General features: G+C 40.7%; 1 protein-coding gene across 42 annotated transcripts in view; it reads left to right on the top strand.

Annotated features, from left to right (window-relative positions):
* The window catches only part of GTDC1 (glycosyltransferase like domain containing 1), a 298,807-nt gene that overhangs the window by 55,684 nt on the left and 229,875 nt on the right, over positions 1–13,248 (top strand). For 22 of the 42 annotated variants that reach the window (XM_048062846.2, XM_048062845.2, XM_048062852.2 and 19 more), the window contains 2 exons: positions 1,702–1,859; positions 2,711–2,921. In XM_048062846.2, the coding sequence (XP_047918803.1) occupies positions 2,740–2,921 (182 nt within the window). In that variant the 5' untranslated portion in view covers positions 1,702–1,859; positions 2,711–2,739. Of the gene's footprint in view, positions 1–1,701; positions 1,860–2,710; positions 2,922–13,248 lie in introns of those variants that run through there. The other 20 variants (XR_010832432.1, XM_066999692.1, XM_066999691.1 and 17 more) reach the window with 2 other exon arrangements.

The raw sequence follows: 13,248 nt of genomic DNA, 5'->3' as shown, positions 1-13,248 counted from the left end.
AACTTGGCTAGGGCAAGGGAAATAAAGCAAAAATAATAGATGTTATTTTTGTGTGTGAACAAAACTGGAAGCCATGTGGATGAAATACGAGGTAAATGACTCTGTCCTGCCTCCTCCGTGACTTTTTAAATACAAGGAATTATTAGTTATGTATAATGCAATTTCCTTTGCATTATCAACGTATGTTTTTAAAACATGCAGTTCAGTGGCTGGCTTTTTTGTTGTTCCAGATTAGTCAACCCCTGAAGTAACCACGACGTGTATTGTGCTGCCACCATTGTTTAGTGGTTTCATATTTAAGTAGCATCTTAAAAACAAAAAACAAAACACCACCATATACTGCTCTTTATGTTACGTTTTTACTAAATCAAACAAGATGGAAATTATTACAGCCTATTTTGCACGTAGGTTGCATGACACTAGGATCCTGCAAGAGCTACCTAACATGTACCCCAAGGGCATCCTGTTGGGAAAAAGGGTTCTCGGTGTAAATAGCCAAAAGGAGGTTGTTGTATGGCCACGTTTGTGTAATACTTGCAAAATGCTTTAAGGAATAGATGTAAAGGAAGGAAGGTAAGTGCAGAGTGACCGAAGAAGTGCCAGGATCCGTAAGAAGGAAACGTGAGAGCCAAAGAAGCCAGCGAGAAGTGCTGCCGAAGAAAATCAGAGAGCACATTGTCGATTCAGCTAAAGGCTGGTGATAAAAAACAGTTTCAGAACTAGTCTGATGAAGTGTAATTTGATCAGATAGTTTATGAACACATTCCTTTATTACTGATACCACTAATGATTGGTAAATTCACGGTAACTCATTCCCACTGAGTGACTGACTCAGTGACATTTACAGCCTTTCCTGCACCCCCTTTTTTAGGGGGGCTGAATTTGCAAAAAGCTTCCCTCTGTTCCTTTGAGTTACATTTTCAGCGACGTTTGATGACGAGCGTGGCATAATTAATTGCAAATTGTTCTGTAGGTGAATAGTGCATATTCTGAACACAGCTTGTGTTTGTATCGCAGTTATTACCCTGCTTGTTCCAGAAGGGCTCTGGAGTAGGGATTAGGATTTCAGTTGCATCATTGTGAATTCAGAAAACGCCAGTGATTTCAAAAGTGTGATTCTGAAATTAGGTCAGTGGAAAAGAGATCAGAATCTGCCTTGCTACCTGCGAAGATGCAAACTCCAAACTGAAGAGAAGTCTGTGCTTCCAGAAGATGATTATTTTCCTTTTGAAAGGAACATATTTGTCAAAAAAAAAATGTACCTGAAACAGCGTGGGGGAGTGAGTAATAGACCAAATTAGAACCCGAATCCAGGCTGTGTTATGATAGGAATGAACATGGGATACTTTTCTTCTTGCTCATTGATCTGTAATGACCCACAAGTTCGATGTCACTGTTTTATCTCGCACACTGATGAGCCAGTGGCTCAAATCTATCTGGAGGTCTCTTATATTTTGTCTTCTAATTAAATTTCTGCAGTATTTGGATTTTTGTTGCTGGCTAGCTGATCTTTTGATTGCTGCAAGTCACTTGTAGTTTTCAATTTTTCTAAAATCTGATCACAGACAAAAATATCGTTTATCTGTATATATATAAAACTGAACTTGATTTTAACTAAATTTCAAGGTTGAGATTTGAGATTGACTGAGAATTTGTGGGGAGTACATAGTTCTTTACCGAATTCTCACTTTTTGTCATCAGAGCCTTTGAGAAGATAAGAATTACAGTCTGAAACCACTCGAAATGACAGGTCACAACATGCAGCATCAAACAAGAAGCCCAAGCAAATAAGCTGGCGGAGAATCCTCCCTGGTCAGGGTATTTTGAGAAGGGAATCATCAGAGGGGCAGTCACGGATGGTAAATACTTCTCAGGGTTTTGTTTTCGGCGTTTTTATTTGATGGCGTTGGTCAGAGCATCTGAGCAGCAGCTTTTCAGTACCCCAAGTGCGTGACTCATGAAACATGAGCAATAGTCACGGGGTTTTCGTCTTTCCCTTCGCTTTGGGCAACACGTTTTGCTTCCTGTTTGTCAGCAGCCCCGTGGCTGAGTGTGTGAGAGCTTCCTTAAGCTGGCACTGTTGTTCTCTTCCAGCCATTTTGGAGCACTGAGAAATAATGTGGTTTGCATCTCCTCTGGGGTCCGAGTGCGTTGCTCCAGGGAGCTTCCAGCAGCAGGGGATGCAGGCAGGTTCTCGGACTGCCGGTCCCAGGCAGGCTCCTTTGAGCCCTGGCCCCGGTCTGCTTTGCCTGAAATGGGTTTGGATTGTTCTTTAGCTTTTTCTACTTCTAATAAAAGGGTTAAACCCGTGTAAAAGTGAATAGAAAGCATTTTATGGACATGTCCTCTAGCCTGTTGAAGAATGATGTATTTATGAGTGTGTAAAGTAAAGCTACTTTTAAATATTTGATTGAAAACAAAACAAATACCATATTTTTAAGTCCTGCACGTTCTGGTTCCTTTAAAATTTCAAATGGCACTTTGTAATGGTTGAAACTAGTAGATGTGATAATGTTGTCATTATAATTAAGTACCATTTTTTGAAGTAAACCCTTGAACCTAACGTGAAGAGGAAAAATGAAGGCACTGTAAGGCCTCACAATATGTTTCTGCTTTTTCCAATATCCTTTACTTAAAAACAAAAAGCAAGCAAACAAAACAAAAACCTGGGTATTTCTACAGTAAAGTATTTCTCTGTTGTCATTTTCAGAGTCCAGGCAGAAGCGAAGCACTAGGAAGATGACCGTTCTTCTCATTGAAGCTTTTTATGGGGGCTCCCACAAACAGCTGATGGATCTTCTTCAGGAAGAGCTGAAAGAAGAATGCGTGCTCTGTACGCTCCCTGCCAAGAAGTGGCACTGGAAAGCACGGACTGCTGCCCTTTATTTCATGCAGACAGTGCCAACAAATCCAAATTACAGGTAACACAGGAGCTGAATAACCTCAAAGCTCAAATTACAGGGAGGCCTTTAACGAGGTCTCTTGAGCTGAATCTTCAGTTCTGTGCATGCAAGTGCATGTGCACAGGCAGGTGGAGACTTGCAGTGGACAGTAACAAGTTGATCTTCTTGCTCTGATTTCTTTGGGTATAAATATGGGAAACTACCACAGTGCTTTAGAGTTTCTTAAAATACTTTGGCTTGCATTCCTAGTCCTTTAAAGTCTCCAAGAGTGCACGCGTATGGATATCTATTTACGTATATGTACATCTTATGTTAAAATTATCAAGTGATTTCAGAAATAAGGAAGGGTTTAAACAGTTTTTCACTGATTTGGTTGAACGATGGCACAGATGTGAACCCTGCAAGTTTCCTTGCTTGCCCTCCCAGTTTATCTATTAGCAAGTCTGATTTATCAGGGTGTACTACTCTGGCTGACCTAGAGGATTAAGGGAGTCATTTTATCTTAATGATTGTCCGGTTCTGTAATGTGCCGGCACCTGTAGATGTCAATTATGTGTTTAAGTGGCAAATTTCTATCAGCTAGAACCTGGGCTGATAAAAGCAGACTATTTAGGTCAACAGATAGCTATCACAGAGCGAGAAGCAGTCACTCCAGAACCAAGCTGCCTTTAAAACCAGTAATTTTGCTTGCCCTACCTGATCGGTTGAGATGTGGTGAGATGATTGCGAGGCAGCGCCGCCGTGCACGGTGCAGTGCATGCACCACCGGGGTGCACAGCACAGCACCACGGCCTCGGCTGTAAATCAGCACCTGGCTGACTTTGCACCTGCGTGGAGAGGCACTGTTGGTGCTCTGGGACATTTCAGCACAATCACCTGCTTTTCAGCCACAAAGTTAACTTCAGCAGGGCTGCAGGTACACCTGAGCGAGCTAGTTAGGCTTTGGAGCTGGGTCTGGTGTTTGTTACTCCAGAAAGGAGCAAGTAGGTATAATAGAGCAGGGAAGGAATGTAATATTTTCAAGAGTAGATCTTGTGATGTAGAAGGCTGCATTTGAACAGGGTTCCCCAACCCAGTGTTCAGTCTGTTTTTGAATGCACACTGTACACATGTTCACCTTTTCTCTTCCTGCTTCTGGCGTGCGTTTCAAATAAGCTGCTGTTCCAAGCCAAGCATTATAATTATTCTTCCCGTTTGTCTCGCGCAAGGCATTTATCGTTGGTTTCATCTTGCTTTCCTTTTGCAACAATTTTGTTTTGGAGGAGTATATATGACAAACTGTTATGTAAATTTGTCTTGTATCACAACCACATCCTCCAACGCATCGCAATGTTATCTGTGTTCCTTCAAGGTCAGCAGCCCAAGCTGTCCAGCACTAACTGTATTAAACTAATCAGACATCACTCATAGACATACACTTCATTAGTTTAACTTACAGTTACATTGACCCAAGATAACTTAGCTCCAATTTGTCAAGTAACCCACATCTTGGGAAAGGGGGGGAATGACGATGACTTTAAAAAAAAAAAAAAAAAAGGAAAAAAAACAACCCAGCAGCTTGAAAACTCACTTGAAGTTAATAAACTTGCAATCTGTCATAGACTTATGTGCAAATATAACCTTTACTGACAACAAATAAATCTGATCAAACCAATAGTGCATCTTAAAGAGAAGAAAGCTTTTTTTCTTTGCTGATGCTGTTAGGGTTTGATTAGACAGAATCAAATAGTCAAAGTTCACAAAGATGCAGTGTCTAAAAAAGGATATGTACCTTATCCTCAGCTGCGGGATAAAATTTTAGGAACAAGGGCTGATAGGACTGGTGAGAGGAAAACTGATTAGAGGTACCTTCTACTTTCCGTATTTTTAATGTTTGTTTTGTAATTGAATGTTTCAAGTATTTTATTAAATTGAAAGCATAAATGCATCAGACTACAACCTAATGAGGCTGACTACTCTCTCCTACTAGAAAAATCATTGATTAAAATTAACATTGATTCTTTTATTTCTGGCTTGCTAGTAACCATTTAAGATCTGCTTCCCAGGCAGTAGTTTGCTTGTGAAGATGAAATTATCAAACTGGCAGGAGTGTGTGTTTTGAATTACACATTTAAATATTTAAACCTTCTTGTGAGGTAGTGGGAAATAGCAGATCTACATTATTTACAGCATTGACGTTATTTGTAGAACAAAAAGAATTTCTTTTCCAAGTGATGTTTTTTAAATACGACATTTCATAAATACCTTGTTTCTGTTTGTGCATTTCATGATACAGAAAGGTCACAAATATTTCAAGTGCAAACCCTCCTGGTAACTGTGCCGCCTAACTGAATTTTGCTTTTCCAGCTGTACTTTATTTCTCCCACAAACTAGCAGCTTGAAATAATACTGATGCAAACTCTCCTGATAATTTTGCTCTATGTATACAGCATACGGCTGTATGTATACCTTTTAAAAGACAGATACTTCTGTTCATATGAGCTAGCTATGGGAAGAAGGCAGCCTTGTTACTTTCCAAGTGAGGTTCGGTGCATTGAGTAACAGCCTTAAAAAGTGCTTTTGAAGCAGACCATGAGCTGAACAATGATAGATGTTAAAATGAGGTACTCTGCAGTGACCAGTGAGTTTGTGATGAACTTGCAAATAGTTATTTATCAGAGAACAGACGTGTACTCCCTCGAGCGAGACCCGGGGTGGCCAAGTTCCTGCTGCGAGCGGAGCAGCCGATGTCTCAGTGCACCGTGAGTGATCTTCCCCTGAAGAGCGAGGAGATCTACCCAGACTGTTGCAGGGAGTTATATCCTTGCCCTTCAAGGGGAACACGCGTATTTTGGAAGGCATCACAGACTTAGGATTTCATCTGCAGCACTGCACAGATTTATATTGCTTCCCTGATGTGATGTAAAGGCAGTGCTGTGTTTCTCCAGAAAATGTTCATGTCTATTTTCATGTCTTCTTTGTGTGTTGTTAAACCACCTCCCATCTTCATTCATCTCCTTAAAGGAGGACGGATGCCCTGATGAGTATGGAAGATCAACCATGCGATGCGTGCCCTAAATTCAGCAGCCTGTAAGCAGCTTTTTCTAGGTGGCATACGTAGCTGGTAAACCTAATGTGCTCAGATATAGAGAGGGATGTGTTAGAGCCACAGAGCGTTTCTCAGAGCTTTCTTGAGTTGCCCTGCAGAGACTCACGTGATTTTTCCTTACTGCCCTGATTGGAAAGGAGGTGTCTGCGCGGGGGCTACGTTAGGACGAGGAGTTTGATGCGCTTGGTCCAACTGCAGCTTTCCAGAGCCTCCTCCTGTTGGAAAGGGAGGAGACAAGGACTTCTGCAACTCATCTCTCCTTTCTACCACTTCCCTGCTGTCTCTCTCTGAGTAGTAGGAGCAAGATGGTTTTGTCTCTTCTCCAAATTTTCAGCTGCTGAGAAATAGTGAGATTTTTCTCTGGGAGTTGTGATGCAGTCCTGCGTTACGCTCCTTCACCCCAGGAGTCACAGCAATGCAGCCTTTACTAGGTGGCAGTTTCCAAATTGCAGCGTTTGAAACAGGCTGAAAAAGGGCAGTGTTACTGCCTGCTTTTTGTAGAAAACTTTTTGCAGCAACCCCAGAATTTTGTTATCGGCTGAAGGAATATTAGCATCTTTATTCCATAAATTAGGGAGGTCCGGCACAGAGTCGTGACCTCCTCCGTCAGGCTGCGGAGCCGATGTGTTGTCTGCTTTGTCTCCCAGCTTGCTTCAGACAGCTTAAGTTCTCTGATAAATGTAGATGTGTGATCTTGTTGAAAATTGTTTTCCATAGCACATAATGACTTTTCACTGGTTCGAAGAAGCCTTTAACAAAAGTGATTTTTTTGTAGATATTTTTTTCCTTAGTTAAGGAAAGTTCTCAAATTTGAGAATATTATTAAAACATTTCATGAAAAGGTAAATATTAGTTGCTTTTCTTTTTCCTGTAATTTTAATCTTTATTACCATGAAATAACTTACAAATTTAAAATAATAAAACAACATGACACACAAGAACACATTTTTGTTTTAATAGAGGCTATTCTCTGTAGAAAATGTGATCCAAATACAAAAAAGAGTACAAGATTTTGATTTGAAAACAAAGTGCATTGTAGCTTCCAGTTTGTTTTAATAGTACTGCTAAATTATTTTCAAAAAAAAATATATATAAATATAAATATTATGTGTTACAGTCAGTACTGCCCCCCAGGTAGCTGTTCATATGAATAAAGATTTTATTTGTAACAAACTCGTGCCCTGAAATACCTCTAGGGTAAATGTTAGTATATATATACCCCCTGATACTTGACAACTATATTTTAAAGACAAACTCTATGCTTTTTACATTTTACAAAAGAGAAGAAAAATCATTGTTTCAATTAATAGAGCTCTGAAAAAATTTGAGGGGTGTGGTGGTGAGCAATGTATATCACATTCCAAGAGTATATAACGGTGATATGTGTGTGTTGGTTTGTTTTGCTTTTTAAATAATATTTTAAGATTACCAGATTAAAGATTGTTTCAGATCTGATGCTTTCATTCTGCTCTATAAGGAAAAAAAAAACAGGCATGCATTGTTATAGAGTGAATTCTTTGCTAAGTGACGAACTGGTGGTGTTGAATGTTGAACATTTTCTGATTGTGATCCTGTAATCTTGTATTCCAGTGAGTAATTCAGTGTACGAGCAATCCCACGAAAACATAACACAACTTGCATGGGTGAGCATTAGTAAATTCGAGTACTTGGTACCTTCTAAATGCATTCTTTTTTATAAAAACAACCTGTAAGTAGTAAGTCCTGGGGAAGAAGTTGAAGATTGGAATTGAAGCAAGGCAGTCAAATTTCAGGCATTTCTTTTAAAGATGAATACATAGATGCCCATTTGTGCTGGAACACTTCTGTCTTCTGTCTGTACGTCTGCATGTCAAATACGGGCATCCTCTGTGTGGGAAGAGGAATCATGTTCCCCAGGTTAGCGGTCTTCCCAGCTTTTGGCCCTAGTAGGGGTCAGGTAATAAATAGTGTGTGTAGTAGTATGTTAAATGAAATATAACCACATACCTAGAAAAGTTTATACTCGATACTTATTTTTGCATATTTGATGGTGTGTTTGCTTTAGTATGTAGGTGAATAAAAGTTGACCCTTATTTTGGTATCCTTTTTTTTTTTTCCCTTCTCATTGTGAGCTTAAAAAGTGTGTGTGAATGGTGTATTCATGCCAGATTGACTTGGAACATAGTCCTAGAGAATAGGCTGGTGAACCATCTTTCGTACTTTGATCGGGTGACCCAAAGGGGCAGAGAAATAAGGCGACTAAACGAAATAGCTGGTACCCCCTGAAGACAGGGCTTGGGTCTTATCTCTGATTAAAAATAACGTGGGTGTAACTTCCTCATTTCTATAGCCTTGCTGGTGGGTACAAATCATAGTGTGCTTACCTTGCTGTGGGGATGTACCAGGAATCACAGATCCCCTTCATTTAAGGGGCAAAGTTCGCTGACAGACGGCTGTAGGAGAGGGTGCTTCATCCCGAGTTCCTCTTTCACACTCCCTAGCTGCATAAAGGGTCATTACTTCTTTCATTTCATTAGCACTAAACTTGATTTCGTTTCTTCCTTTTCTATTTTTTTTCAGAAAAAAAAAATAATCCGTTGAGTTCACCAAGGTTAGTTAACATGGGCTTGTGCAAACACATAGACATTCCTTCTGCCCACGCTTTGAACTAGCTGGTTGTGAGCTAGCGGCGCACCAGAAGGCCATATGGCCCTACCGGCGCCGTGTTGAGCCTCAACTAATAAGCCCTACCGAGATCCAAGGCACAGGCACCGTGTACCGAGCTGAAACAACTTGGTGACTTCTGACCAGAGCTGGCTCCTGTCCAGCCAGCTTAGAGTGTATGCGAAGGGCGCACACGTCCATATGGAAGCGCACGAAGCTCCGCAGCGTGTCGCAGATGATACCCTCCGCTTTATGGCCCTGGATAATGGAGGTTGTCCCAGCCTGAATAAGGGGTGTGAATTCCTTTCTGCCGCGGGGAGCTTGGAGGCCATCTGATGCTGAGCGCGCGTCACGTGGGGACGTACGTGCAGAACGGGGCTCGGTGTTGTTAGCTTAATACCGCCCCAAATCTGTTCCGAAAACTTTGGAAAATGTTACCGCTTAAGTAAACTTCTTCAGAAGAGTGTAAAATCTAATGTGTTTGAGAACTATTTTTATCAGAACGCTAATATAAATCCATGCTTTGTTAAGGCTGACAAAACAATCTATTCTAGTATTATTTTTTTCATGGGTAGACAGTGTAAATTAAGGTTACTGCTCCAGTAAAAGGCTTAAGTCAAGTCTCAGGACAAAGTCATTTCATACGTTGAATAATACCACTGCTGTCTTCTGTCTCTGCTCAGGACTGGACTGCTAAAATTTTACTTTTCAGTATCCCGGAGAGGCTGCCTGAAAGTTTTCCTAAGTCGGCGAAGGAGGTGGGCTCTCCTTTGTTGGGCAGATTAATTACCTTGCTGCCGCGGCGCAGAGCAGCCAGAAGCAAAGTTCTGCTGCTTGAAGCCCTTGTGCACTGCGACGTTTTGAGAGTGAATGTTTTTATTCTTAGGTCTGGCTGTGAAAAACTGTGAGGGGGGGAGGACACACGACAGCAAAAAAATCTTTTGAGAAACGGGACAAATAATTTTGTAACTAAACTACCTGAAATTTATTCAGGCAGGCAGCAATATGATCTTAAACATTCACTTTGCATTAATCAACTTTGCCTCAGATAAAATCCTGGCAGATGGTAGCTATTCATTTTAAAAGTGACAGGTTTTCTTTACGTTTTTTTTGGTGTGTAAACCCCCCCCACATGCACACTTGTCTCCAAAAAAAGTTTAGTAGTATCATTTGCCCGATGTGCGTTTTTCTTAACTACACTCCCGTTATTAAGCAGTTTCACAATTTGGATAGTTAAAAGGGGTTTTAGATGAATTTAAATCAAGGCTCCCTCCTTTGAAGTCAGTGGAAGTATATATGATCTCAACTTCGGCACAAATAAGATGAGAATGATTAACACAATGCAACGAGAGGTGCGGGAGTGGGAAGTAAGCTAGTTGCGATTGGTGCATGATCTATAGACAGTGCTAATGCGAAATGGCAGTTGTCCGTTTGATGTGTAAAAGATTTGCTGAAATTCCAGAAAAATATTCTGATGAGACAATGAAAGAACAGTCTGTTTTTTCAAACTGTAGCATGTGTTTTTCCTTTATGTTCTTGAGTGCCTGGGGAAATCCTTATTTTTCTTTCTAAAATGAATTTTATGAATCACCTGGAGAATTGATATTTACATTGCTAGCAGTAAAATGTAATGAAATTGTGCATTATGATTCGGTATTTCTGCACTTAGGATTTTAATGAGTATTTTATCTGTCCTTTTAAATGGTTGCTGTGCATATATTTTATTTCTAGATTACTTATAGATTACATTTCTATTTTCAAATAACAAATATATACAGTACTATATTATAAAGAATATGATACTTTCTAGAATTCATTGTCATTTTAGTCCGTAACACTAATTTGATCTTCCAAGAGGAAAGAAACAGCTTTTGGTTTATATCTAATAAAGAAAAAAATCCTGATTTTTTTTTTGTTGTTCTGTGCTGCTTTTTTCCTAATCTTTTTTTTTGTACCTATAAAACAAGTGATACGAATGTTGTCAGGTACTTGGTTTGCACGTGATTTGGATTTATCGCTTTATATTCCGGTGTCATAAATAACTAGCTTTCTTAACGGGTACTTACAGCTTGGCTGAATTTTGTGAATTATTTATAATAAAAAAAGAGATTTTATGTAACGCAAACTGTTTGTAGCAAAACAGTTTGGGAGAAGATCTCCGTTAACACCGATATTTTTTTTCTTTTTGCGAGCGTTATCCTGGCCCCCGTGCACCGAAGGTCGCCTTTCCGTGAAACTCAGAGCGCCGCGCCTCAGGTTGCCGGGGCCGTTTCAGCTGCCAGTCTACAGCAGCCCAAGAATTTGAGAATTTAGTTAGGAAGGTTAGCGTGGAGCCAACGTGAGGAGGAGCTGTAGACATGAGGGCTGCTGGCGGGAGGCGCGTTGTGGTCGGATCCGCCGCAGGGTGGCTGCTGCCGTGCGGAGCAGAGGCGCGAGGCAGCGGGGCATCTGGAGGGCCGCTGGACGCGACGTCCAGTTGTACCACAGGAGGTATCCTGGACTCGTCATGGCAACGTTAAACCTTTCAGAAGCTGGGGGTTCCTAAATGGAGTGCAGATGAGACGATTTAAAATATTTCTTCGTATGGTCACTTCTCTCATCTCACAGTTTGTCACAGGATGTTTTTCTGGCAGCAGATTGTACTGGCTACTTAAGTGGTGTAGGGAAAGAAAAGCCTTCAAAACGGGCTTTCTGAGCAGTTGCATTCTTCGTGCATTTAACAACTGGTGTTGCTCAGCCCTGAGTGCTACCCTATTTCTTTCTCTTTTGTGTCAGCCAGTTCAGACCGTGGGCAGGCCTCACCGCCAGCCCAGGGCCGCCATCAGGGCAGCCCATGTTGCACCAGCAGCCACTCGCCTTTCCTACAGGGAATCCCACTGCCGTGGGCACCAACGTGGGTGTTACGGGCTGGGAGGACAACCAGTACTCCTACAGCTCGGTCATGCAGCTCTGGGGTGTTTGTTAGCATCTGCTGGGGTGCCCCAGAGTTGCAGCCTGTGTTTTGAATGCGCCGAGCCAGCCCTTGGGATACGGAAAGGCTAGGTAGGTCACTCCAGGGAATGTGTTGGAGGTTGTTTTCTGGGTTTATCTCCTCGGTTCCTCTGTGATTACAGCCGTTTACAGGATTGTAACCTGCGCGTGGCTATGTAGGCAGGTGATGGCTGTTAACAAGTGCTGCGGCTTGGTAGTGCTGCGGGGAAGCTGCAGGGCAAAGTGGTGCTCCTGGGCCAATATCGCGCGGCGCCTTATTCAGTGTCCCCTGCTTCTTGTGCGCTGAATGTCCATAAGAGGTGGCCTGAGTGCATTAAATACGCTCCAGAAGCATCTCCTCCTGGTTTAGTTTTGTCTAAAAAAAAAAAAAAAAAACAGTTCATGGCATTGGAGACCACTCTGGTGAGAGCTGAGGCGCAGTGAGTGAGGGTGGTGGTTAGAGTCGCTCCATAAACGCTCTTCTGAATCAAACTGAAATGCTGATCTAAACCGACCCATAAAATACTTGACTTGGTGATTTGTGATGCTGTTAATAAATATGCAGCATATACCTAGCCTGTAGTTTGATTATATGCCAAATGACGGTGCATTGGACTGCATTAAATTTAATACGGACTTCTGACTCCTCCAAACTGTAGTTTGATCAATTTGTTGCCTCCTCCTCCTCCCTCGTACGCTAGTAAGCCCAAGTGTCTTGGGAATGATACCTGCTATCGGTATGCTTTGATTTATTATGATGATTAATTTACCTTCCCTTGGAAAAAAAAAAAATAAGTAAATTCTGTCTATTCATTTGAATATCTTTGACAAATAGCAACCAAAAGGCTTTTCTCCTTATTTTATAATGAAGATTTTTTGCAATCTCCGTATTTCCTTGGACAGTGTTTTCCCTTTCTTGCCTCTGTCCTTTGTCCCTGTCTTTTCCTCCCTCCCTCCTGCACATATACTCTGACGGTCCAGTGGACACAGTCATTTTAAAGAATGCTTTCCATTTCAGAGCACTAATTTTTTTATTGTTTATGTTTATAACCTTGCCGAATTGTTCATCATTTTTTGGTTTAGCTCTCTTAATTTTACTTGTTGCGCACTGGACCTTATGTTTCTGTATAATAGCAACTTTAAGAAAGAATGAAGGAAACAACACAAGACAGAACATCAAAAGTAGATACGTGATTTTATTTTTTTGTTCAGATGGCTTACTGGAAGAATTTATACCTGTTATCCATACTGTTTCTAGTAATTACTAGGAGGAAAGATATATCTAGACTGATACATATAGAAAGATATATCTAGCCTAACATTTCTCACACCAATTTCACCTGATGTAACTACTTAAAATGTTTAATGATTTATAAAATGGTTTAAAAAAAAAAAAAGGAAATTATTCTAAAAAAAGTGGTAGAAAAATTATTTCAACTGTTTTTGTTGTTATAGCTAAGCAGTATTCTTGCTATGAGTCTTGTTAACATGTATTTTCTTTGAGTGATTTTTGTAAAACATGATGTATTTTGCATATAATGAAGACATGTGTCTATTTGGAATGTGAAAAGATCTTTTCCGTGGAGTATTATTATATGAAGACATTTTTGAATGCATATAATGCTATGTATATTACATATGGGT

This window comes from Anser cygnoides, chromosome 6, assembly GCF_040182565.1.
Source record: "Anser cygnoides isolate HZ-2024a breed goose chromosome 6, Taihu_goose_T2T_genome, whole genome shotgun sequence".
Taxonomy (NCBI): domain Eukaryota; kingdom Metazoa; phylum Chordata; class Aves; order Anseriformes; family Anatidae; genus Anser; species Anser cygnoides.
The sequence above is the reverse complement of the archived record's forward strand: the minus strand, read 5'-3'. Positions and strand labels throughout refer to the sequence as shown.